Source organism: Mustelus asterias, chromosome 8 (genome assembly GCF_964213995.1).
Source record: "Mustelus asterias chromosome 8, sMusAst1.hap1.1, whole genome shotgun sequence".
Lineage (NCBI taxonomy): Eukaryota > Metazoa > Chordata > Chondrichthyes > Carcharhiniformes > Triakidae > Mustelus > Mustelus asterias.
The window spans coordinates 73,953,702-73,981,503 of NC_135808.1; the positions used below are offsets into that span (position 1 = coordinate 73,953,702).

A 27,802-nucleotide genomic window follows, 5' to 3' on the forward strand; every position below is an offset into this window, starting at 1 on the left:
CATTCCCAGAAATCACTGAACTCCACTTCATTTGAGTACATGTGTCAATCATACATCAATCGGGGCAGCACGCTGGCACAGTGGTTAGCACTGCTGCCTCACAGTGCCAGGGACTCGGGTTCGATTCCCGGATTGAGTGACTGTCTGTGTGGAGTTTGCACATTCTCCACATGTCTGCGTGGGTTTCCTCCGGGTGCTCTGGTTTCCTCCCACAGTCCGAAGATGTGCAGATTAGGTTGATTGGCCATGCTAAATTAACCCTAGTGTCGGGGGGATTAGCAGGGTAAATATGAGGGGTTACGGGAATAGGGCCTTGGTGTGATGGCGGTTGGTGCAGACTGGATGGGCTGAGTGGCCTCCTTCTGCACTGTAGGGATTCTATGATTCTATTCCAAAGTTGTGACACCTCTTCATCTGCTATAATTTTCCTGCAAATGTATGACTTTTTAAAATTAGTAATTAGTTGCAATGACAGAAAAAGCGGGAAATGCTGAGCAGGTCAGGCAGAGACTGTGGCGAGAGAGAAAGTATTCATTTTGAAAGCTCATCAACCTGAACCGTTAATACTGTTTCTCTCTCCACACATGCTGCCTGACCTGCTGAGTACTTACAGCATTATCGGTTTTCATTTCAACTGCAGCATTTTGTCTTTTACATATGTTTTGTTTTACTTTACTCTGCTTTTTACAAATTGTCCATTTTACTTTTCCCTTTCATAAGTTTAACTGCAATGAAACCAACTTTAAGAGATAATTTAAAGACTCTACTCTACTTGGACAGTACTGGCCAAATTTGTGGGTGTTTCATTTTCTCTGTCAGATGTCATCCTTATCTGAGGAAGGATGTCCTTGCTGTCGAGGGAGTACAGCGAAGGTTTACCAGGCTGATTCCTGGGATGGCAGGTCTGTCATAAGGGGAGGGACCAAGTCGGTTAAGATTATATTCACTGGCATTAAGTAGAGCGAGAAGGGCTTTCATAGAAACTCATAGAATTCTAACAGGGTTAGACAGGGTAGATTCAGAAAGAATGTTCCGGTTGGTGGGGGTGTCCGAAACTAGGGGGGTCATAGTTTGAGGATAAGGGGTAAACAAGGTGATGAGAAATTTCTTCACCAGAGGGTGGTGAATCTGTGGAATTCACTACCACAAAGTATTTGAGGCCAAAACGTTGTGTGATTTCGAGAAAAAATTAGATATAGCTCTTGGGGCTAAAGGGATCAAGGGATATGGGGGGAAAGGGGGATCAAGATACTGAATTTGATGATCACGCATGATGATAATGAATGGTGGAGCAGGCTCAAAGGGCCGAATGGCCTACTCCTGCTTCTAGTTTCTATGTGAACAGATCATATGCATAATTAAAAATACTGTTCGATTTTACTAGAAAGGTTGGTACGCAGAAGTATCTTAGTCACCTGTCACTGCCTGTAAAATTCAGGTCTACAAAACAATCTCAAATAGAATTCCGAACACTTAATATTCAGTCTTCAACTGTGTAAGTGATTTGCCAGGAACTGTTAAATTGAGCAGAGATAACTGGAGTCAGTATTTGCATTCTCAATTCAGTACTTAGCTCATTTAAAACAAAATTGCAAGCAGCTAAAGTAAATATGTTTCATTTAAATTACATGCAGAAATGATTTGAAGGTGAATTGAAGAAATGATTACGCTAATCATAGGATCACAATCACGATAGTGCAGAAGGAGGCCATTTGGCCCATCGAGTTTGCACCGACCACAATCCCACCCAGGCACTATCCCCTTAACCCCATGTATTTACTCTGCTAGTCCCCCTGACACTGTGGGGCAATTTAGCATGGCCAATCAATCTAACTTACTCATCTTTGGACTCTGGAAAGAAAGTTTTAAAGTTTATTTATTAATGCCACAAGTAGGCTTACATTAACACTGCAATGAAGTTACTGTGTAAATCCCCTAGTCGCCACACTCCGGCGCCTGTTCGGGTACACTGAGGGAGAATTTAGCATGGCCAATGCATCTAACCAGTACATCTTTTGGATTGCGGGAGGAAACTGGAGCGCCTGGAGGAAATCCACACAGACATGGAGAACTTGCAGACTCCACACAGTCAGCCGAGGCCGGAATTGAACCCAGGTCCCTGGCGCTGTGAGGCAGCAGTGCTAATCACTGTGCCACTGTGTCGTTAAATGAAAAACTGTGCAAAGGAAACACATAAGGGATGCCCTTGCAGCAAATAGAGTGTATGCAAAACTTTTGCAGAAGTCAAGGAATGGAAGAGCTTGAGTTAAACTAAGCTCAGTGACATAACCACAGAAGCAGAACAAATCATCTGTCACACTGCCCTTCCTCCCAAAGCTGAAAAGGTAAGTGTGCCGAACTGTCCCCTGTCACTGATATTGGTAGACAGCTGGAAACCTGCACCATGCCAGAATGCCTGGATCATTCACTTCATACCTTCACTTCTCACTTTTCCAATCGATTGGAATTTTTTTGGTATTCTTAGAATACTCCAGTTGATATTAGCATCAAGGTTTGCCAAACTCTCCTTCACAGCTAAAACAGGGCCTGGTGAAGGGGAGGCATTTGTCCTCACTCACTGGTGTTCAACACTATTACCACTGCTGTCCCCCTTGATCCCTATTTACTTCATATGCTTGCCTGTTTGTCGTCCTTGCTCTCCACCGCCTCCTTCTTCGCCACACATCCAACTGGCTTAATTATTCCTCTCAGTCAAATTGACCCAAACATTGTATTTTGTCTTAAGTCCTTGAGTGAAACACCAGGGATGTTGATTAACATATCTTCAGATATCTGCACTGACTGCATATAAAGAATCATACAGAACCATGGACAAAGTAATGTAATCTTACCCATTAATGTTAAAGAGTATTAACTTTGCATGATGGATCTTTTCTGTTTGTTATGTTGGTTTCTGGTTCAGTGATGATGGTTCAACATGCTCAGCCACTTTTATGATTATTTATAAATAGCACCATGTGGTTGCCATGGTTCTGTTTGAGAGCAAAAGTTATGTTGGATGAAGTGCTGCAATCTTGTGCCTGCCATCTGCTGCTGAACAGATTGTTGTTCAATCTTCCAAAATCATTGAGCAGCAGCAGCAGCTGATGGGCCCTGTGTCAGATCTGATGGACACTAAAATGATGACAGTATTTCACATCTGTTCCAACCAAACGGATTATTCTCAACTATTCATTTTCAGTCAGATTGTTCAACAGTGTTATGAACGAAACATGGACATTAAAATGTTTTGATAATGTCATGTTGCATTTTTCTTCTGCTTTGAACTCCATGCCAGATTTAAACTGCAGGGCCACTTGGTGTGGAGATTTTACAACTGCATGAATGCAGCTGTATTAATGGGCTTGGAGGGCATTTTATCAGGTACTAATGCAGCTTTCCCAGATAAATATCACTTGGTCGGTACTTAAACTCAAGTTATGCAGAATAGTAAAATGCAAATATAATTAAACTTAGCTATGAAACCTTATTAGAAGATTTTTTTTTCTCCTATCAGTTATAATTGGATGTATGATTTCTGATCTTATTCAGCACACCATTAACAGCTGCTGCCTCAGGGATACTGATGCATCTGGGTTGGCTTTATCTCCTGAGGTGATGCAATGTTTCTGCAGTTTTTCCAGAATGAAATGGGTTGCTCCATTTTGAATTACATGCCAATCAAATTAGTCCTTTGATGTTTTCTGGATTCATTGTGAGTTATGAATGATTTACTATAACTGTATCTGTCAAACTTGACATATAGATTGTTAGCCATTCAAAAGGTATGAAATGCAGAATACAGCACACACACAAGCACCAATCGATGCATAAGTTTGCACAATGTTACTTCAGCAGTTTTATTCTAACTAATTCATAAAATAAACATTACACCTTACTTGTGATTTAATTTGAACAAATAAATTGGTCCATTTGAAAACAAATTGAACAGATAACTGCATAAATATGAAAAGTTCTTTTTTAAAACATTATTTTCGTGGGACATGGGTGTCACTGGCTAGGTCAGCATTTTTATTACTCGATTTTAATTGCCCTTTGGAAGGTGGTGGTGAACTGTCTGCTGTGTACCATATGCTGTTAGCGGAGTGTGTTCTAGGATTTGGACCCAGCGACATTGAAGGAAGGGCAATATATTTCCAAGTCAGGATGATATGTGGCTTGGTACCATGTAGTACCCTTTTCCTTCCAGTTGGTAGAGGTTGGGGGTTTGGAGGTGCTATCAAAGGAGCCTTGGTGAGTTTCTCCAGTGATGCCACACTGCTGCCACTGTACGTTGGCGGTGCAGGGAGAGAGTTTTTAAGATGGTGGATGGGGTGCCAATCAAGCAGAGTGCTTTGGATGATGTTGCTGTGTTGTTGGAGCTGCACTCATCCAGGTAAGTGGAGAATATTCCATCCCGCTACCGACTTGTGCCTTGTCGATGGTGGACAGGCTTGGGGGAGTGAGGTGAATTACTCTCCACAGAATTCCCACTTCTAACCTGCTCAGGTAGCCACAGTATTTGTATGGCTGGACCACTTCATTTCTGGTCAATGGGATGACCCTAGGATGTTGATAGAGGGGATTTAGCAATGATAATGTCATTGAATGTCAAGGGGAGATGGTTAGATTCTCTCTGGTTGGAGACATGCATTGGTTGGCACTTGTGTATTGTGAATGTTACTTGCTACTTAACAGCCCAAGCCTGGATATTGTTCAGATCTTGTTGTGTATGGGTATGGACTGTTTCAATATCTGAGGGGTCACGAATGATGCTGAATATTGTACTGTCATCAGCAAACATACCACTTCTGACCTCATGAGAAGGGAAGGTCATTGATAAAGCAGCTGAAGATGTTGGACCTTGTACACTACCTGATGAACTCCTGTATTGATGTCATGGGACTGAGATGATTGACCTCCAATAACCGCAATCATCTTCTGTGGTGCCAGGCATGACTCCCACTAAGGAGAGTTTTCCCCCAGATTCCCATTGACTTCAGTTTTGATAGGGCTCCTTGATGCTTCACTTGATCAAATGCAGCCTTGATATCAAGGGCAGTCACTCCGTCCTCACCTCCGGAGTGCAACTTTTTATTTCATGATTGGACTAATGCTGCAATGAGGTTAGGAACAGAGTGGCCCTAGCAGATCCCAAACTGTGTATCGGGAACCAGGTTACTGCTGAGTAAGTGCCATTTGACAGCAGTGTCAACGACCCTTCCCATCACTTCACTGATGATCAAGAGTAGGCTGATGGGACAGTAATTGGTCGGGTTAGATTTGTCCTGCTTTTTGTGTACAGGACATACCTAGGCAATTTTTCACATTGCCAGCTAGATGCCAGTATGTAGCTGTACTGGAGCAGCTTACTTATTGCCCATTCTAGAACTCAAGTCTACAGTACTATTGTTGTAATGGCCCATAGCCTTTGCAGTATCGAGTACTATCAGCTGTTTCTTGATATCACATTGAGTGAATAGAATTGTCTGACTGGCTTCTGTAATGCTGGGGACCTTAGGAGAAGGCCACAGTGGATTTTCCACTCGGCACATCTGGCTGAAGATTGTTATCAACCTTCAACCTTGTCTTTTGCACTAATGTTTTGGGGTTCCCCATCATTGTGGATGGAGATAAATGTGAATTCACCTCCTCTTGTTAGTTATTCAATAGTCCACCACCATTCTTGACTGGATATCAAAGCAGTGCTGAAATCTGACCCATTGGTTGTACGATTGCTTGGCTCTATCGCATGAGGCCTTTTCTGTTTGTCACGCAAGTAGTCCTGCATTGTAGCTTTACTGGGTTGACATCTCATTTTTAGGTATGCCTGCTGTTGCTCCTGGCATGCCCTCCTGCACATTACATTGAACCAGGGTTGATCCCTTAGCTTGGTGGTAATGGTGGAGTGGGGCATATGCCAGACCATGAGGTTACAAATTGTAGTTGAATACAGTTTTGTTGCTGATAGCACACAGTGCCTCATGGATGTAGAGTTTTCAGATTCTGTTTGGAATCTGTCCCATTTAGCATGATGGTAGAGCCACACAACATGGCGGAGGATATTCTCAGTGTGAAGACGGGCCTTTGTTTCCACATGGACTGTGCAGCAATCACTCCTCCCAATACTGTCATGGTTCTCCTGCAATAAATGAGGATGTTATTTCAACCTCACCTATTTCATCTCGCCAGTAATTCAGAAGTGAATGCTGATACTGACGAATGGGTTGAGTACCAACCAAAGGTGGGAAATACTGGAGGGATCAGGAAAGGCACCCCACACCTTCAAGAAGAGATGTGCAAGTATTAGTCAAAATGGAGCTTTTCAATTTACTCTTCTGTGATTATTCTTAAAAATCTAAACCAAGAGTTCCATTATAACATTTGTAAAATGAAAATAGTCGGTACCTTAGATCAAATGATTCTTCTTTCAACAAATTCACTTAGGTTTTCATTAATATAAGAAATCCTCATGATGGTTCGGGCGGCACTGCTGCTTCACAGTGCTCGGGACCCAGGTTCAATTCCCAGCTTGGAGTTTGCATGTTCTCCCCATGTCTGTGTGCGTTTCCTCCGGGTGCTCCGGTTTCCTCCTACATTCTGAAAGACGTGCTGGTTAGGTGCATTGACCCGAACAGACGCCGGACTGTGGCGACTAGGGGAATTTCACAGTAACTTCATTGCAGTGTTAATGTAAGCCTTACTTGTGACTAATAAATAAACTTTAAACTTTCAAATCTTTCCAACCAAAATTTAAAGAACAATATTTTAGGCAGTGGCCTCATAGGAACCCAGATCATAGCAAATTTGTGTACGGTACAGGTTAGGTCACAATCCTGTGCAGTTTTGGGTGTGCCATAATAAAAAGTTAATTGAAGTCAAAGAAAGTGTAGATTCTAGAGTTTTCAAGATGATGCTAGGAAACAGGAACTGTAGTCAGTAGGAGACAAGGCATTGGAACCACTTTCATTTGAGCTGAGGAAACTCAAGAGTTTTTAAGATTACATATGAAGAATTTTATAAGGTTAGTAGTGAAAATACCATTTCCTCAGTTATGGGTGGGAAACAGTGGGTCAGAGGTATAAAATTAAGTTCTTAAAGTGAGGAGAAGGGTTAGGAGAAATTCCTTTGCGTAAGGAGTTGTTAGAGCAGAGAGTAGTTTGGCACAGGGAGTATTTGAAGCACCGAGCATTGCATCTTTTTTTCAGAAAATAGGAAACAAATATTTGAATCAAAGGAAGCTTGAAGTTACAGGGGCAGAGCAGTGAGATTAGATTTTGATTACTCTGACTTAGAGCTGGTACTGACATGGTGGTTAAATGCCCTCCTTCTGTGCTGTAAAAATCTGTTGTTTTATGACAGTATTTGGCCATCTCCCCCCAGAAGGAATAGCATAGTTAGTGTGGGGAATTTAAAAAATGGTGTGCTGGTGCAGTCAGAGGTGATCTTCAAGGGGGAATAGAGAAAGCTAAACCCTACATCTGGGTGTGCTATCCTTGATCAGGGATGTTTGATGCTGATTGGAAGATATTCATTCCCTTGTCCTAACATTTCTCATCTGAATGAGCCATCTCCTCATTGCATGTATACATGTTTTTATATCTTGGATTATTATTTTCCACAGGTTGACTGTGTATGCAAATTAACTCACAGTAAACCAGCGTTGAAACTTAGAAAGAAATATGAGAGATATATTTTTATTTAAGAAAGGGCTCGTATTTGACAAATGTTTTATATAGGAGGCCAGCCGCTGAAAACAATGAAAATAAATTTTGAAGATCCATACCTCCTGGAGTGGTCCTCCTCTTTGAAGAAAGGCAGTCATTGATTGTTGCTGACCTGGAGTTGAAAATGGAATCACATTTCTGCAAATTACTAATTAATTTCTGTTGTGCTTTAAGATCTTCTATTGACATCAATCGGCCATTATTCCGGACAGTGGCAGGCCTGATTAAATACAATTGCACTTCAGCAGCAGACCAGCACATTGTGAATTCCAGAGTACCTTGCTTTTATTATAAAACATGTCATCTGATTCACTGTGCAAAAACATTAACATAAATTCACCAGCTCCCTCATAATTTATCATTCTTTTGAGTGATCTGGCAAAACAATTCCTGCTCCTTAGTTGAAAATGAAGTTGGAGAGATTTATATTGCTATAATTGCTCCTTACCAGTTTGAGAAGTATTAAAGCATCACTGCAGGCGTCTTGTGGTTGCTCATTCCTGCTTTATCTCCATGTTTCAAAATCATGAATTTTAGTGATTTTTGATTGGTGTCAATGATGAATAGCAATCAAACCAGGTTTCTTGTACTTAACACAAAAACAGAAATTGAATCTGATGTGTTTTTACTGATACTGCAAGGGTAACAGATGTACGTTTCATTACAAAATATAGGGATGCATTTTATCATTGTTATTTTTCCTAGAAAAAGTACTGCACTGTGTTTTGATCTGCTCTCTTTGTAGAATAACTACCTGGTGTTTATGGCAGAGCTGTTCTGGTGGTTTGAAGTGGTGAAGCCCCCTTTTGTTCATCCTCGGGTGCTACCTGAAGTGGAAGGTAAGTGCTTGAAATTTAATATGTTATTACTTAGTCATTAAGTATTTGTCGTGTTGAAGCTCTCTGGAGATTTTGTGTACTGTGGAGCAAGTCCACTGGTTAGGTATTCCTCCTCACAAGCAGAAGATCACAAGTTGAATCCTAACTTCTCCTCCGCATTCGAACTCTGCTTTCCTACTATTTAGCCTGTCATTGAGTTGTCTTGGTGTTGGCTGTGGCAAAGTCCCACTGCCAAAACTGCCTCGCCTTCCCAGCTAAAGCAGGGTAGTGGGAGCTGAGGAAAACAGGATATATGTTTTACAGAAATGTTGCGGAGAGAGGAGCACCAAACTAAATCTTTCTGATGTGTAAAGTCTGTTGACAGAACAGATAAGAAGAGAAAGCTAAAGATTATATTGGGGATATCATACTGAACAATTATTAATGTAGCACATTGCAATTTTGAAGTAAATGTCTTAAAGTAGCTGCATAGTTCCTGAAAAAAATCAAAATTGTGCTATTTTGATCTTGATAATTTGATTCAGTGTGTGTCTATATGTGTGCATAAGTAATACCCAATAAAACAAATCTGCTTACTATTAGTTCATTTGTTTCATATGTGCAGGCTACAAAGGCCTGGAACTTCCACCTCCTTATGACAATTTTGTATTCCTGTAAATATTAAATGTATAACTTTATCCACAGCTGAACCACTGCACCCAATAAAGAACATCCCTGCTGCTTTCCCAATTTCAAACGCCACCAGGAAAAGTTTCATGGATACATCTCCCGATTCCGAGTTTGGCTGCAGGTAGGATTTTTGGTAAATTATTTTGGAACATATTTCAAGCAGAGTTGTAGTGTATATAGTTCTTCATCAATATCAGCCTCCATCAGTTTGGTAAAATGTTGAAGTCAGTTGATGTATATACAGAGTGATATCAAAATGTGTTCATTGGTATATGAAGGAATTTAATCTCTGAGGTGCTGTAGCTTTAATGATTAGATAAAAACGTTCAAAAAGGGAAGGAGACTGAAGGTAGGAAGCTACAGGCCAGTTAGCTTAACATCTGTCATAGGGAAAATGTTAGAAGCCATTATTAAAGATGTTATAGCAGGTCACGTGGAAAAATTCAAAGCAATCCAGCAAAGTTAACATCATTTTGTGAATGGGAAACCATGTTTAACCAATTTATTGGAATTCTTTGAAGGAGTTAAATGTGCTGTGAATAAAGGGAAACTGGTGGATGTGCTGTATTTCGATTTTAGGTTATTGTGGGGGGTAATATATTGCATGGATAGAAGATTGGCTAGCTAACAGGAGACAGAATTCGCATAAATGGGCCTTTTTCTGATTGGCAGGATGTGGTGAGTGATGTACCACAGGGATTAGAGCTGGGGCTTCAACTTTTTGTTATTTATATAAATGACATGGATGAAGGGACTGAAGGTATGGTTGTTAAATTTGCAGATGACACAAAAATAGATAGGAAAGTAAGTTGTGAAGATAACATAAGGAGACTACAAAGGAACATAGATTAAGTGAGTGAGCAAAAATTTGGCAAATGGAGCATCATGTGGGCAAATGTGAAATTGTCTATTTTGGCAGGAAGAATAAAAAAGAAGCTTGTTATCTAAATGGTGAGATTTGCAGAGCTCTGAGGTACAGAGGGATCTGGATGTCCTAGTGCCCAAATCACAAAAGGCAAGTGTGCAGATACAGCAGAAAATTAGGGAAGCTAATAGAATGTCATTGTTTATTGTGAGGGGAATTGATTACAAAAGTAGGAAGGTTACACACAGTTGTACATAGCATTGGTGAGACCACATCTGGAGTATTGTGTACAGTAATGGTCTCCTTACTTAAGGAAAGATCAAAATGCATTAGAAGCAGTTCAGAGACATTTTATTCGACTAATATTGGGAATGGGCGCTTTTTTAATGAGGAAAGGTTGGACAGGTTAAGTCCACTAAAGTTTAGAAGAGTAAGAAACGACTTGTTCAAAACCTGTAAGATCCTGATGGTATTGACAGGGTGGATAAGGAGAGAATGTTTCCATTTGTTGGAGAATCTAGAACAAGGGGTCACTTTTTTAAAAAACGGGGACCACTCGTTTAAGATGGAGGTGAGGAGAAATGTTTTTTCTCAGAGGATCATGTGGGTCTCGAAGCTCTCCCTCAAAAGGCAGTAGAAGCAGAATCTGTGAAGAACTTTAAGACATAGCGAGATAGATTCTTGATTAGCAAGGGGGTGAAATGATATCAGGGGTCGGCAGGAATGTGGAGGTTGAGGTTACAATCAGATCAGCCACGATCTTATTGAATGATGGAGCAGGCTTGAGGGGCCAAGTGGCCTACTCCTGCTCCTAATTTGTATGTATGTATGTATGTTTGTAACAGACTACACATTAAACAGGTGGATCGTTAAGTTAGACTTGGCTTTAGCTTAATTGAAGTTGACTCGGCTTTAAGAATGCAAGGGATTTTTTTGGAACAGATAATGGCCCTTAAGCTGAACAAGCCCTTATGCCCAACTTCTCTTCATACATCACCTAATTATTGTATTGTCCACTTCTTTAATGTCTTCCATTGGTAACTTATGGAAGAAAATCAGATAATGAACTAACACAAGCTTCGCACACCTCCAGCTGTTGATGGGGGAGATGTTACAGAATTGGTAGGTGAGGCAAGGCGTCATTTAATAACTACAGTCCATCAGATCTTTTTGTGGAACATAAAACCTACAAGCCCACAGAGAAAGATCTCATGTTGTATATCACAAAATGATGCCAGTGATTTGGGAAGGTCTTGTGGCACAGTGGTAACGTTCCTGCCTCTGGGCCTGAAATTTCAGGTTCAAGTCCCATTTCAGGAGTGAGATGTCCATGAAAGGTACGTTCATAATGTGGTCCAACAGGTTAATTATTAGCCTGTAAATTCTTCCAATATGCCTGGTGCAGACAGTATAAGAGTGGGAGAGTTTCCTGGTCAGCCATTCTTTAGAAGGCAACAGCAAACCACTGCAGTACTTTGCCAAACATTATCATTATCCAATCCAATGGATGTCCATGGTCGCTAACCAAATTAAAGCATGGTACCTGAAGGAGCAGTAGGGATGTGATTTATAATGTATTTATGAGAATGAGTGAACTGGAATTATTTCTTCTATTGAAACAAATCATTACATTTTTAATTTTCTTTCAGCAAAGTAAGTCCAACTTTTTCACCATCACAGCCACTTCTGCCCCTGCGACACACTCAGCACCGCCCTCATTCATCTGATTCAGGTATGAAAATAGGTTACATTTTCTTGTGTGATAAAGTTTACAGAGTTTGAATTCAATTCTATTGTTGGCTATCAAATCCTTAGTATCATCTGAAACTACCTTTATATTAAGTTGATCTTTCTCTACGCCCTAACTATGACTGTGATACTATATTCTGCACCTTCTCCTTTCCCTATCCCCTATGTACTCTATGAATGGTATGCTTTGTCTGTATAGCGCTCAATAAACAATACTTTTCACTGTATCCCAATACATATGACAATAAATCAGATCAAACTGTTTCCACAAAACGCCATACCCTCCACTTAGCAAATATAATGTGTTGGATCATTGAAATTAGAGATTGGGTCGATCGGAGTAAAGTTTGTCTTTTAAGTCAAACAATTGGGATGCAAACCCGTCCGTAATAGTGAGATTTATGGCTTTGCCTCTTCCAGTGTTCTTCCATTTTGGTAAGAGAGTAATGTCATTCAAAAATACCTGAGGTACAAGTAGAATTTCACTAAAGTCTAGAGGTCAAGCTAGAAGAATGTTGGGAAATACCATGACGTTTTTCTGGTTATTCAGCATTAAATGCAAACTGTCTGAATCAAATAACTTTCTAAATTGAAGCCACTTCCATTTCATCTGTATTATATAAGTGAGATTCTTGCATTTGTCTCTGTTGTTAAAAGTTTGATTTTATGGTGTGCATTTTCTGCCTGCTGTCCATACTTTATTGGTCACACTTGAAACATTAATACTGATCTTCAATAATTATCCCTCTGTATATGATTGTCTCTCTCATTGGATAATCTACCTGCCACTTGAGAGTTTAATGCCTCCCTTTTCCATCTCTCTCTATTCTCTGCAACCAACCAAACTTAGATCACACCTCAGCATACCAGAATCAACCAATCAATGTTACGAATTACATCAAGGACAGTTAGGTTAATATAAGCAGTCAATTTCCTGACACTCCCCTGCTGCCTTTTCTGTAACTCTGAGGCCGATTGGGCTTTCCTCTTCCTCACTTATTTGTTTCATTACCTACTGTGGTGCTTTTTATTTAGTTTCTTCCTGCAGGCCCTGAGGAAAATAAATGTTGACCAACTCCTCCCAATCTCTTGCTGAACTTGGCCTTCAGGGCAGCATGGTGGCACAGTGGTTAGCACTGCTGTCTCACAGCACCCGGGACCCGGGTTCAATCCCCAACTTGGATCACTGTCTGTGTGGAGTCTGCACATTCTCCCTGTGTCTGCGTAGGTTTCCCCCGGGTGCTCCGGTCTCTTCCCTAGTCTGAAAGACGTGCTGGTTAGGTGCTAAGGTCATGCTAAAATCTCCCTCAGTGTACCTGAACAGGCGCCGGTGTGTAGCGATTATGGGATTTTCACAGTAACTTCATTGCAGTTACTTCATTGCCTCCTTGTGACACTAATAAATAAATTTTTAAAAACTATTATTTTTCAAATTTGCCAAATAGCAGCTATTCTGTATGTTTGCACATTTTCATTGCAGAACTGAAAAATAACTATGTAGTTTTAATGGGCAACTTGTTGAGAAATAAGTATAATGTTGGCATTATTCTTATTTACCCATTTAGATTGGAGTTTTGTGTAACCAAATTAAATATAATAAAAGATACATCCCTACTGGACACTAAATAAAATGATTCCTGAATATTAAATAAAGTTGTTCTCCCAACTTCTGATCCCTGAGCAATTGATTATGTAATGAAAAACAAAAAATATTGCTGCTTGTATTCACCCAACTGGCCTTTGATGTGTAATTAGGTTATGTAAATCCCAATTGCTTCCAGCTCCATCTTACAGATTGATATTTTTATTACCTGTCTCCTCTCTTGCTTCCTTTATTTCACATCCCACAAGCTTTGTGGTTTATTTATTTATGCTGACATCTTTGTACTCTTTATTTTTCATTTATCTTATCTGCCTGTTCTGCTTTGACATTCCTCTGCAACTCATCGCAACCACACATCCATTTCCATGTTGTAATTTCCTCTGTTCGCACTCCTCATCCCCCACATCTAATATTCAGTCAATGCAGATGTTTCGCACCAAAAGGTGTCACAATTTATTACAGATGAAAAAAAACCGTAAGAAGCTCGGTATTTTTAACCTGAACCGAAACTGAGGAGAAAATGTCACAAATTAATCTCTGAATCATTGAGCCACTGACGGCTTCATAACAATTAAACCTTTGGCTTTAAAAGAACATAGATTGACTTCAGTAAAATAATACAAAGTTCATCGCATCGTTTAACAATCTTGTTCTTATCAAACACTAACATTCTAACCTACTGTGTCAAGGGAAGTAGATCAGTTTATATTTAAAATGGCATTCTGGTCAAAATTTGTAGTTACAATTAAACCATAATGAAAACCTAAAGACCAATACCATATCAATTGGCCCGGCATAGATGACATTTTTTTCAGCCCAAGAAACATTTTTTGCACATATTTAGTGCATAAGTCAATCCCCTCTTTTTCAACCATGACATACTATACAACCATTAGTAGTCATCTAAATTTGTTACCCCACAAATGGCTGCTTTACTCACCGGTACCTTATAACTGGGTGTAAGGGGGTGAAGCAGGCAATGGTGCAGGAGGTTAAGACAGACCGACACAGAGCAGACCCTATATGACAAACGACAAAGATGGCAAAACCCACAACAGGGTTTGATTTTTATACTTGGCATAAACCCAATCCCCATTCTTTGAAGGGATTTTGAGGCTTCAACGATCAACTTATATGCCAACATTTACGATGCCGTAAAACACTTGAGACATCTTCACTGCATTCCTCCCCAGCCTCTGCAATGAAAAACAACTTCTCAGTGATTTGAAACTCCGTTTCAATCATGTTTTGCTCCATCGAGTTCATGCTCACACTCACTGACACCCGGGTATGGCCTTCATCTCTGCATCCTTAAGCCCAAGACTTAAGTTAACTGTAAATTAATTAGGTATTTAATTGTATTCAGGTAGTGGATGTTAACTGTGGATTTACCTGTGCTCATTGTTTGAAACTACAGTGGTTGAGTTGGATGTGCATGATACGTAGTATGTGTCTTTGTAAATAAAAGCTTGGAAGTGCATACATCTCATTAGATGTGTGTCATCACTAAGATTACCTATTTTCACCTGGAGAAAAGCTGTATGAAACCTTTGCTACCTCAGTCCTGGCTGGCCTCTCATCTTCCCCCACACAAACTTAAGCTTATCCAAAGCTCAACTCCTATGTCCCAACTCTCGTCAAGTCCTGTTTATCCATCACCATGTGCCCACTAACCTAATGGCTTCCAATTAAGCAAGGCTTAGTTTTTTTCTCTAAAATGTTTTCAAAAGATTTCAAAGGCTTCAATCCTCCCCATCTCCTCCAGTCCTATCACCCTCTGAGATGTCTGTGCTTCTCCAATTCTAGGTCCTCGGCACCTGGTAACTCGCCAGTCATACACCATTGTGTCACATTAACAGACACCAATTGGGTGGCACGGTGGCGTAGTGGTTAACACTGTTGCCTCACAGCACTGGGGACCCAGGTTTGATTCTGTCTTGGGTGGCTGTGTGGAGTTTACACATTCTCCCTGTGTCTGCATGGCTTTCCTCTGGGTGTTCCTGCTTCCTCCTGCAGTCCAAAGATGTGCAGGTTAGATGGATTGGCCATGCTAAATTGCCCTTAGTGTCCAGAGATGTATTGGTTAGGTGGGTTAGCCATAGTAAATGTGCAGTGTTACGGGGATAAGGCAGAGGGGAAGGCCTGGGTAGGAAGCTCTTACAAAGAGTCAGTGCAGACTTGATGGGTTGAATGGCCTTTTTCCGCACTGATTCTATATTTTCAGTCACACACCTGAGAGCAGATCACCTGCAAAGACCTGCGGTATCAATCAATTATTACACTCTACTGTGGATTAGAATGGAATACAAATGGCAAAGAGCCTAAAGTACCTTTTGATTAAAAAAAATATTGAATCTGATTTTTCCAGCACACAACTGAGAAATCTACAATTTAGAATTGTTAACTTTATGGAGAAATGGAAACTGTCTCATTTTCATTTTAAAAAGAATTTTTACCTCCCTTGTGTCAAAATCTCTCACTTTAAAAAAAAATTATTCTTTTAGGAATCATGCGTCGATCTACATCCATGTCTTATGTCGAGGGTTATGCAGGAACCTGGCCCGAAAAGAAACAAAGGTTGGCAATACCATTTTAAGGTTCTGTGGCTTAGTTGGTTAAAGCGCATGTCTAGTAAATAGAAGATCCTGGGTTCAAATCCCAGCAGAGCCTCATTGAAGTGGTCAATGGAATCGACAACAAATCCTTTCTTGTGGGTGGCAGTGGGCGGCACGGTGGCACTGCTGCCTCACAGCGCCAGGGACCAGGGTTCGATTCCCGGCTTGGATCACTGTCTGTGTGGAGTTTGCACGTTTTCCCTGTGCCTGCATGGGTTTCCTCCGGGTGCTCCGGTTTCCTCCCACAGTCTGAAAGACATGCTGGTTAGGTGCATTGACCCGAACAGGCACCGGAGTGTGGCAACTAGGGGAATTTCACACTAACTTCATTGCAGTGTTAATGGAAGCTTTACTTGTGACTAATAAATAAACTTTAACTTTATTTTAACTTTCCAGCTTCAATTAAAATTGAAACTTCAGTGAAATTGCTCATCAGTTTTCCAATGTACCTGTAATGAACTTTAGTTTCTAGTACAAATGAATCCCGCTGTATATAAAACATTAACAAGATTCTATACTTAATATATTTTTGTCATCACAATAAACTCTTTATCCAATTTATAATCCTCCCAAATTCCTTGCACACCCTATCATTGGGGTGGCACAGTGATTAGCACTGTTGCCTCACAGTGTCAGGGATCTGGGTTCGATTGCCAGCTTGGGTCATTGTCTGTCCGGAGCCTGAATATTCTCCCTGTGTCTGCATGGGTTTCCTTCGGGTGCTCCGGTTTCGTCCCACAATCCGAAAGACATGCTGGCTAGGTGCATTGGCCAGGCTAAATTCTCCCTCTGTGTACCTGAACAGGCACCAGAGTGTGGCGCCTAGGAGATTTTTACAGCAACTTCAGTGCAGTGACAATGTAAGCTTACTTATGGCAATAATAAATCAAACTTAAATTAATTGTACTAAGGTGCTGTCTTTTGCCCATATTTTGAAGCAGTAGGAGTTTCTCATGTTTTACCAAGACTAAACGTATAAGGAGGAAGGAAGCAACAGTAAAATAAGATTATTAATGGAAGTATGAATAGATCTAATTAAAGGATACTGAGGTATTAACATCACCTTAGGGTTTATGACACTTTATATCATAATTATATGCTATGTTTGTGCAAATCATGCAGTTACTATTGAATCCAGTTGTAATCTGTAGCTACTATTAAATCAATTTCTGCTGCCCAATTTGTTATCCTCTAGTTTCAATATCAAGAAATTTAAAGATCTGTGGTTCATATAGCTTTGTTTTTCTTTAAATAGAGCCTTTCCCCAAGCGGTGTCTTTCAATATTCCCTTTGATTCAGACAACAACATTGATACATCCACTGCAAATAACCGGACAATAATTAGATCAATTAGTAATGACAGTTTGATTTCCAACGTCAACAATACTCCCAAACATTTAGCAAGAAATGAATCTTTTAATCCAATAAATGGACAGAGCAATGGAATAGAAGAAGAAATGCATTTGTCAAACCACAATTCTGAGACGACATCTAAAGTTTCCACAGGGAGGTGTAGTTTGGCGGATGATACCATGAGAAGACGATCCATGCGAGGTACAGTACCAAATGGGCCAAAGGAAAATAGTTTCGATATCCCACCAAGTATTGAAGAAGCACTACAGATAATTCATCATGTAGACAAGCTCTACCCAGATCTTCAATCTGAGCAAATATCTGATGGTTTTTTCCTACATGTTAACAATGCTGATGACATCCCTGTCAAACCCAAAATGAATCAAACCAGCAGCCTAGATTCCATTGCAGAGCTGAAAGGTGCTATCAGTCCTTTGACTGACAATACTGAGGTAGACACAGGGATCCATGTGCCATCTGAGGATATTCAAGAAACAATAGATGAAGACTTTTCCTTAAGAGATTACACTGTTAGTATGGATTCTGATATGGAAGACTCTTCCAAACCTCAAGACTTTGATCTAAGAAGTGATGATCATAATGATATGTTAATTCCAAGTTCAAATTCATTGAATGTTGTACTACAAGCTGGAAATAGCATCTCTCCAGGTTCTGCAATTAAAATGACTAGTTTTGCTGAACAAAAATTCAAAAAGCAGAATATCACAGATGCCAGGTTAAGCAGTAGTAGTTCCCAAAAGACTACCCCAGAGAGTTCAGAGCTTAACACTCCAGGTGTTGTGTCTGGTGGTCAGCTCCCGGAACTGAGTCCATTCAGACAGATGAGAGATCCTGCGCAGCTGTTGGCATCTGAAGTGATTCAACTTAAAATGAAATTGGAAGAAAAGCGTCGAGCCATTGAAGCCCAGAAAAAGAAAGTTGAAGCTGCTTTTACAAGGCAAAGACAAAAAATGGGCAGGACAGCATTTTTGAATGTTGTGAAAAAGAAAGGTGATGGAATTTCCCCATTAAATGAGGAACCCAGTGGTGACCATGGAGAGAGACTGTCACGTGAGAGAAAATTGTTACAAACAGAGAGCATTGAGGAAAAAGATGACGAAACACCTAAGGCAGTTGGAATAAATGGTAACTTAGCAGGTGGTGGTAAAGGGGGCCTTCAATCCCCTGCCACTGCAACTCAGTCCGAAAAACAAGTTGCCTGGAATTTAAGTAACACCACTGAAGATGCTTTAGGAGATGCTGATGTCATAGAGTACAACAGGTTAATTGAGAAAATGAATACAGCATTGCACGCGCTGCAACAGGAGATGCAACGTTTGGCAAACCAGCAGGAATTAATAATGCAGATGAGAGAACAACAACAAGCATGGGTAATCTCTCCTCCTCAGTCTTCACCGCAAAAGCAAGTCCGAGAACTTCGATCTTCTTCAAGATCAACTGGGTCACTTTCTCCTTCACTGTCCTCCTCTGGAGAATCACCCCGTTCCACTCAACGATCTCCTCAGACTTTTCACAGAAGGTCTTCATACTCGCATGTTAAAAACTCAAAATCAAGGCCAAATGAATTGAAGATAACTCCATTAAATCGTGTCCTCACTGCCCCACGTTCTGTCGATAGTCTTCCTCATCTTCGAAAGTGTTCTCCCAGCCAGTCCCAGACCAGATCATTCATTTTTCTTGAAGATGACACACCCAATGATTCCTCAAAAGGCAGGAATGTGAAATTAACTAATGAGGAAACTGAGCCTCAGACAGAGGATAATGAACTGACAAAAGAAAAGTCCTTGCAAGTGAAGAAAGAGGATCAAGTGCAGCCTGTGGAACCTGCGGTTTCACCAGTGTCCAGAGAAAAGTCAGTAGCTCTTCTTGACAGTCCTGTTAAAAGAAAACATCTTGTTGATCAGAGCACAAAGGGAAGCTTGATTGAGGTTTCCCTTTCAGATTTAAAGCTTTCAGAGGAGGAAGTAGAAATAGACGAGGCAAATGATGGTGATGCTGAAAGAGAGAATTTTGAAGAACAGAAATTGTGTTGTGGATTTTTCTTTAAAGTAAGTGGCAAATCTTTTGCTTTCTTGAATTACACCATGATAATTAATTAATAGCAATCATGACATCACAGATTAAAAACTTTAATTCAAGCAATATTATATCATTGTAAAAACTAATGTTCTTGCAGTGTTTCTGTCAATAAACTCTCCATTCATGCCTTAGGTCTGAGATTGAGGCTGGGATGGGATGGAGCCCTTAAGCAATGATTAATTGGCCACTTAAGGGCCTAAATTGGGTGAGGATAGGCAGGTTGTCCTAGGCCTCACTCATGCCCCGCAAAATTGCACACAGGTCGAAGACAAGTGGGAAGGCCACAGGAAGACCACCGAAGGAATTTTGTGGGATCCAGTCCTGCAAATCAGCTGATGGGAGCTGGTAAAATTCTGCTCTTGAACACTCAATCCAGACTGGCACTTCATTGCACTACTGAATTTGGGCAGCATGGTGGCACACTGGTTAGCACTACTACCTCACAGCGCCAGGGACCCGGGTTCAGTTCCGGCCTCGGGTGACTGTGTGGAGTTTGCACGTTCTCCATATGTCTACATGGGTTTTATCCAGTTTCCTCCCACACTCCAAAGATGTGCAGGTTAGGTTGATTGGCCATGCTAAATTGACCCTTAGTGTCAGGGGCATTAGCAGGGTAAATACATGAGGTTACAGGGACAGGGCCTAGGTGGGATTATTGTTGGTACAGGCGTGATGGGCCTACTTGTCAATTATAACCAGGTGATCTCAAAAAGATGATTTTATATCTGAAGATGAGACTAAGTGTGAAGTTTGATTTATCAGTTGAATTATGACTTTCAGTAAGAATCCTAACATGCTGTAAAGCAGGAACAAGTTGGGCAGACTTTAATGCCCTCCCACAGGGGTGTGTTGAGTGGTGAAAATGGCATTTAACCAGGCAGAGCGTGGCCTTCCTGTTACTGTCCCGATTAAGTTTAGACAGGTTGGCCCCTTGATGGCTTTCCTACCCCCTGTCAACTGAGTAAACGGGCAATTACTACCTTATTAAGGGCCTCTTTCTGCCATTGCTGGTATTCACCCATTAGCAGGTAGGGTCCCACTTGTCAGGGTTGTCTACTTTAGGTTTTACAATTCCCTGATAATATCAGGGGAGACAATATTGGTGCATTTATTCTTAAGCAGTTGCGTTTTTCTTTCCTCAAAACATGACTTCAGGGAAGCGCACAAATTTTACATACCTATTAAAAGCCCATAGTGTCCGTCTGGCATGTTAAGTATTTTTGCAGGGCACTCGGAGATAGAGAGAGATGTTTCCACGGCATTACGCACCTCCTCTATTTCTAATCTATCTTTCTTTATTTTCATGTACATAATTTGACATTGTACTAACTATTCTAATTTACCTGAGCTTGTTCAAACTGAGAAGTTCAGTAAGGAATCTTCAATCTAATTAGTTAAGGAGATACACAGTTGCTTCCCCTGTTCGTGCAGGTCCCAGATCCCATGTAGAAGATGCCTTGCTGTTCTGGATTTCTGATCTCCACAAGTCCCAGTGAAAAACCTATACAAAGTTCTTGTGCATGTTTTAGGCTAATATCGTTCATTTGCTGCTCAGAGCAAATTCTAGGCCAATGTGTGTCACACAAAGGCCAGGATTTTCCAACCCCTCCTCTCCCTGATGCCGGGCTTTCTCAAGGCTATTGCAGGAGTCCATTATCTGCTGGCAGGATCTTCCACTCCTGGCAAAGTCTTCAGATGTTTTAATGACTTGCCTGCCCCACCGCCAGGGAACCCATCGTGGGGGGTTGATTTTGGCGAGACCGGAAGATCCCTCCAGCAGAAAGGGCTGGAAATCCCGCCCGAGGTATGACTCTTTTAACATTGAAAATGTCTATCACAGCACAGGAATGGCTTGAATGAGTTTTCAATGAAATATGCATCCCACAAAGCAAATTTAATATGCATAATATGCATATTTGCCATGCTGACAGATGAAATATTTGTGCTGCACCCTACCATTTTTTTAAGGCACTTGATTTCCTCCCACCTGCTCTTTGAGCTCTGCCAAGCTCACTTTGACTTGGCCATAAGGTTAGGTAGTTGGCTTACCCATTTTGGCCATTAATTAGAAAGGGGTTGTTACAGCTTGGCACTCAATTTCATGGCCGAGACTGGGAACTCTCTACCTCGAGAACCGTCAAAATTTCTCAAACATACTTCCTTAAAATAAATGTTCAATTTTGTAGTTAATATTTAAATGTTAAATAAGAGAATAGAGCTTGCAACACATTTCTGCAAACCTGGTAATCAAATAAATAAAAAAGTATGTTGCACATATTGAGATCAGCATTTATCCCATTCGATGTAAAGCTGGTACAATAATGTAAAGGTATTTATTTTTACTTAATATGAAAAAAATCTTGTCACTAATAGTGAAAACCTTAACCTGAAGTTCTCACTTTTTAGATTGTCCAGTCAGACTTTTCCCATGAATCTCCATAATATTTGAGATGCAAATATGAGAAGGAATTGGCAGGACACCTGGGATCTGAATGAACAGGAAGGGCAACTGTATATCTCCTTAACCAGATCAAGGGATTGTGAAACTAACAGCACTAGGAATGAGAAGTATATACAAATAAGAGTGGGTAAATTCATTGTTAATTTTCAGGCAGACTGAGGAAGAGGAGGAAAGAAAGACAAAGTAGAGGGAAAGAAACAGAAAGGAAGCTTTTTAAAATTCATTTTAGTTTTGAAATACATTCAATTAAAACCTGAAGGAGTGAGACTCCACACTTGTAATTATTGATATTCAGCACCAAAAAGGAGCACTGTCAGTAATTAACATTCATCATCTCACCTGAAGATTAACTGAGCTTAAAATGACTTGATTTAATATTCTGTGGTGAATTTACTTTGTACCAGCCACATAAATACAGCAACTTCATGCCATTCAATGTGTTTCAACAGTGAGGTAGATAACAGTGTGCTCCCATTTTTCTGAAGCTGATGGTGAGCTGCATTTCTGACAGCAGGTTTTCACCTGAAGCTGCTGCGGCACTTGTGCATAAATTGCAGTGAGCACTATTAGCCTTGTTATTTTGACAGTAGGCTCTCTGGCACAAAGTAACAGTTTTTAAGGAAATGCTTTATTTGTTTTGCACCGATATAATTAATTATGGTATTCTATCCAAGAAACACATTCACAGACCACAAGTGGAATTACAGTATTACATCAAAAAATTCACACATAAATAAAATAATCCAAGTTAAAAAGATGAAAGTGTGATGATTGTGCAGCACCAAAAGTAGACAAACAACATTCAGCAGGTAACAAGGAAATGGTGTATGGGATAGTCAAAGAAGAAATATCGAATTACAATTATCTTAAAATTACAAACCGATACATCATTCCTGCATTACAGGCACTGAAATACACATAGATTTCATCATGTAAGCATTTAATTGAGGACCCAAACCGTGTAAGGAATAGAGCTACATCGGCACCTTTCCATCCTACAACTTATGGTGACCTTGATTGGGCCTGGTGGTGGTAACCAGTTCTGGAAATTGGGTAGATTTTCCAAACTTAGTGCAAGTGTTAACTCTTCCTGTTTGCATAGTTTCGAGCTTTGTGACATGAAGGGCATTGTTGTATGACTGGTGCTGAGAGCCTGAAATCAGTCTCAGCGGCAGCTACTGTATTCTTTTAATCTGGGTGGTTTGCATGTATGGGGGGTGAGGTTGGCACATAAGCACAGCATATTCAACTAAGAGACAGATGTAGCCAGTGTAGGTAAACAGTATCTTGTTGACAGGAAGTCTGAAAAGGATAAAAGATCTGAGAATGAACATCCATTTATTGTTTTTTTTAAGCATATTGTCCATTTGGCCATCTCATTTCAGGCTGGCTTGAATTTGGCTATTCAGGTTTTTCAAGGCTTTTACTTCTGCTAAGGTGTAATTGCCTAATCTTATGTCAAGACATGTGCTCATGTCTGTCAAAGACTACTCGCACTGCATTACATTTAGAAGTATTTGGCTGCATATTGTTTTCTCACACCATTCATTGAGAGTTTCCTGAACCTCACTGACAACACTCAGTAGCCTCGACTCTGCAATTGTCATATCATCCATGTACCACTAGTATTTGAGACCAAAAGGGCTTCATTAATGAGGATTAGCAAAAGAATTGGCCCTAGCCTGTGCCCTGAGGCTCTCCTGCTGTTAATTGAACATATTCAGATGGGCAGCCACGAGGAAGCCATGGTATCCGTCTGTCAAACTGAGTGTGGTCTGTGAGAACTATACTTACTGATTATCATTGCATAGTCCTAAAATCTGGTTACTTTCATTCACTCAATATTGCTGGTATCCAGACTGCTTTTAGCAGTAAAACCCACATTCAATGTATTACTGTTTCTTATTTCATTATTTTCCACATAATGTAAATTGAGCAACATCACTAAGAATACCCTTAACAATTCTCAAGTTTTGTACTTTCCAGTCCATGTGATGACTTTTCAAAAGTCCCCTTAATACGTTCCACATTCAGTTTGATTTTTCTTCTTTTAATATTAATGATATTTGGACTAATCTGACAAATGAGGAAATTATTAAATCAGTACAGCTTGTATCCCTTTCCATCATGTATTCGATCAGATTGGGCACATGGAATAGGGAATCCCAGGCAAAAATCTCCTGCTCTCCATGCAACCACACTAGCTTTAAAGTTTGAAACAACTGCAGGAAGGCTTTTCCAATAACAATTGCTGTAACCTACTCTAGTGTCTCTGCTTTGATTCTAACTTTATTTTCATGGAAATTTGCTGTATACTGGCTCCTAGTGGTTGGAAGAAATAATAAAGTTCAGCAAAATGGGTGCAACTGCATTCAAGCAGAAAAGGAACTTTTGCTGCACATTTCCCCTATCCGTGCCTTTTAAAATTGCACAGATTTCTTGAATTATTTAGGCCATATTGATGATTTTTTTTAAACTGAGAGAATCTTATTTCAAACCTTTTTTTCTCCATTGGGCAGCAAAATTGAAGGCAAGCCATATAATTTGGCTTGTGCAGTTATCACAAATCAAGTAGTAACGTTCTTAGCTATTGTCATACCTTCCCTTTTTAGAAGGGAGCAGTTTGACGTGCCCTGAGATATGGGAGAAAGAAATAAGAAGTAAATGAATAGGGATGTACGTTCGATCTAAAATGGTCTTCAGTTAATGGTTCTCCTTAAAGGAAAGGAATTGTGAATAATAAAACATGTATCACCTCCAGCAAGTTGTAGTTGCTGTGTTCAGGTGATGTGTTTTCCGTTGCATCTCCTCTGTGATTTCTGTTCCAGCATATGGCAATCACTGAGGCTATGTGAGCCTCTGGAGATGTTTGCATCTCTTTACTTCTTTGGATGGCTTGACCCTCTGTGCCTTTATAAATAAGATTACAAAATTATCCATGACTCTTTCTGATAGAAGAAAGTCCATCATGGAAAATTAGAATGAAAGATTTGAAATGTCCTCTAGAGTTTTATGCTGTGAGACTGCAATATTCCAAGTCCTGTTAGCAATTCCTTCAATACTTGAGGCCGCCTGTTTGATTTTCCCTGTTCATTTCACCAAGTTTATCACTAAATCATGCTGACGGGGACAGTAAGCAGCTGAATGGTCAATCCCATAACACTGTATTAGCGTCACCTTTTCTAGACTTAACTGTGTAAAGTTGAAGTTAGCATTAAGCATTGAGATATCTGATCTCTGCACTTTTTATAGATGACGATACAGCTTTCTTCTAATGCAATTCCTTATCATTTCAAATTATATATACTTAAACTGTTTTCGGTTTACTTTTTATTAATAAGCAAATTCCCCATTTATTCTTTATTTTTAAAGGATGATCAGAAAGCTGAAGAAATTGCTGTGAAACGAGCAGCCCTCTTAGAGAAACGTATGAGGAGGGAGAAGGAAAAACAGATTCGACGACAGCAACTAGAAGCAGAGTTGGAAGAGAGGAAGGAAGAAGCCAGGTATTGCATGGTCATTAGTATAACCATCTATTTTTTTTAAGATCCTCTGTGCCTTTTCAAATAAGATTACAAAATTATCCCCTGGGGGGCAGAGACCTGGAGGGCTCCGGCCAACTTGCGGATGACATTGATTTTTCTGTGCCACCCTGTTCATCCAGCTGGCCCTGAGTTGCCCCAATGTAAGGAAGGGGGGAAATCAGAAACTGTCAGGACATCCAGAGTCTCCTGGGTGGAAGGCCGTGACATGGGCACTAGCCCTTCCTCCTTCCTCAGGATGTCCATAGGCCCTGGAGACACTCCATGGGACGCCAGGGTGGCTGGGCTGAGCTCCAGAAGCTCTGACATCATTTGGCTCTGCCAGTCCTGGGGGCCGATGTTTCTGCCCCCTGGTCTGTAATCTCTGAGATCGGGCCAAGCTCTAGAGGCACTCCGCTACAGCATTCTGTGAGCGAGCCACGCTCTGGAGCCCTTCAGCATTTGAGACTGGGCTAAGTTGTCGTGGCCCACAGCCATGGCCTACTGTATCTCCAGAATCCCAGCGAGAGCCCCATCCATGGCCAGCTGTGTCTCCAACATGCCCCCGACACCCGTGGCCATGGCCCGCTGTGTCTCCAGGATGGCCTGGACCCTGTCACCCATGAGGCCAAATCCCTGTGCCAGACTTTCCACTGCGGACGCCACCCTTGCAGTGTTGGCCTGGTTACTACGCTGTGCTACCACCTGCAACAGCACTCTGACTCCGTTAAACAGCCTTGCAATCACAGCATGGTTGCTGACAGCCCATCCACAACTCACCAGGTTTGCTGATGCATCTCCACCAGCTTCGGGATGAATGAACCCTGAGGCCCAGCATTCGGCTTGGGGCCAGCTGAATCCTCGCCTCCGGCAGACTTCTGTGTGCCCGAGCCCTTGGATGTGCCCGCTTCCATCCAATGTGCAACAGTGGCTGTGATGTGTTCACCAGTAAGTAACCCAGAACCCACAGCACTAACATGACCCACCATCGTGATAGTCTCTGTTTTGGTAGGTTGTGTGGTTGATGCCTGTGCCGAATCACTGGCGCTGTTCTCGGGGCTCCCTTCGAGGTGTCAACCGAGGTATCCAGGGGAGTTGGTTCAGGAGCAGCAGGGGGGGCTGCGATACCAGAAGGGCCTGGTAAATTAGGGTCCAGCACTGTAAGAAAGAACACACATTAGGGGAAGGGAGGGAAAGCAGCCTGCGCAGCATGGCACTTACTTCAATGAAGACTTAGAAATAGGATTCAGCTGATGCTCACTTGCATGCCAGTCATCGACCTGGCTGTCGGTTATCCTTCTAGGCACATGCCCCCCCCCCCCGCCAGCCCCAGGGCACGCTGTTCACAGACCGTCAACAGCCACAATTCTGGAACACCCCTACCAATCCTTTCCCTCTCATGGCAGTTGTGAGCATTTTTCTCCTGTGGGGACATAAGGGGGACTGAAAGCATGATGTATGGAAGGACATGGAGTGCAATGTTTGTTAGGGTTGGGGAGCTCGAGTTGGCCGTTTTGGGGAAATGAGTCCTCACCTGGGAGTGCTGATTGTGGTGGTGGGGGGCAGTGCCACAGCAGTTGGAGGCAGTACTGAGGGGCGAGGCGGTTGGTGGCTGCCATTGAGGTGGCTGGGGATGGTTTGACATTGTAAGCGCAGCCACATGTACAGGTTTCAGAATGGGATGCACTCTAACCCTTGCCTCCCGAAGAAGGTCGTTCATCTTCTTCTGCTATTGGCTCCAGACCGAGGTGTCAGTGTCCTGGCATTCACAACTGTAATCACTGCCTCCCGCAATGTGCTTGCTCTGCGACCCCTTGGGCGATGGTCCCTCTCCTCCAGTGCGGGCCTGCTCACACTCTGAAAATCTGGGACCACTTTTCTTGGAGGCCATCTTCCTGCATGACTACTCGTGTCCATAATTGCAGCTTCTATACAGCTCTGGCTTGTTAAGGGACTCTAGGTGCAGTCAGTTTGGGCCAGTCACGGGCCCGTTAGTTAAATTTCATTGTGTATAATGTACAGGCACCCTGGTTTCAATAGAGAGTGAACCATCTCCAAAGGTGCTGATTGGGTTAACTCAACAAGGTACTGTCCAGGGGGTGCCATGGTCAAAGCTCTCACTCAATGAGGGGGAATGCTCGCAGGCAGGAGGTGTGCATGGCAGCAGTGAGGCCAGTGCTGTGTGTGTGAAGGTTGCCAGCGGAGAGGGGGATGGGGAGGTTAGCAATGTCCGGGTCAGTGGGGGATGGGGAGGCCAGCCCACCCAAATCAGTGGGCGATGGGGAGGCCACTGATGTCTA

At 41.5% G+C, this 27,802-nt stretch overlaps 1 protein-coding gene and 1 non-coding gene across 3 annotated transcripts in view; both read left to right on the forward strand.

Annotated features, from left to right (window-relative positions):
* Positions 1-27,802, forward strand: part of camsap2a (calmodulin regulated spectrin-associated protein family, member 2a) — a 153,424-nt gene that overhangs the window by 114,939 nt on the left and 10,683 nt on the right. For both annotated transcript variants that reach the window (XM_078218188.1, XM_078218186.1), the window contains 6 exons: positions 8,473-8,566; positions 9,251-9,356; positions 11,750-11,832; positions 15,957-16,029; positions 17,323-19,489; positions 25,354-25,487. In XM_078218188.1, the coding sequence (XP_078074314.1) occupies positions 8,473-8,566; positions 9,251-9,356; positions 11,750-11,832; positions 15,957-16,029; positions 17,323-19,489; positions 25,354-25,487 (2,657 nt within the window). The remainder of the gene's footprint in view (positions 1-8,472; positions 8,567-9,250; positions 9,357-11,749; positions 11,833-15,956; positions 16,030-17,322; positions 19,490-25,353; positions 25,488-27,802) is intronic.
* On the forward strand, positions 16,049-16,122 carry trnat-agu (transfer RNA threonine (anticodon AGU)). Its single transcript has one exon. It is a non-coding gene; the product is annotated as a tRNA-Thr (tRNA).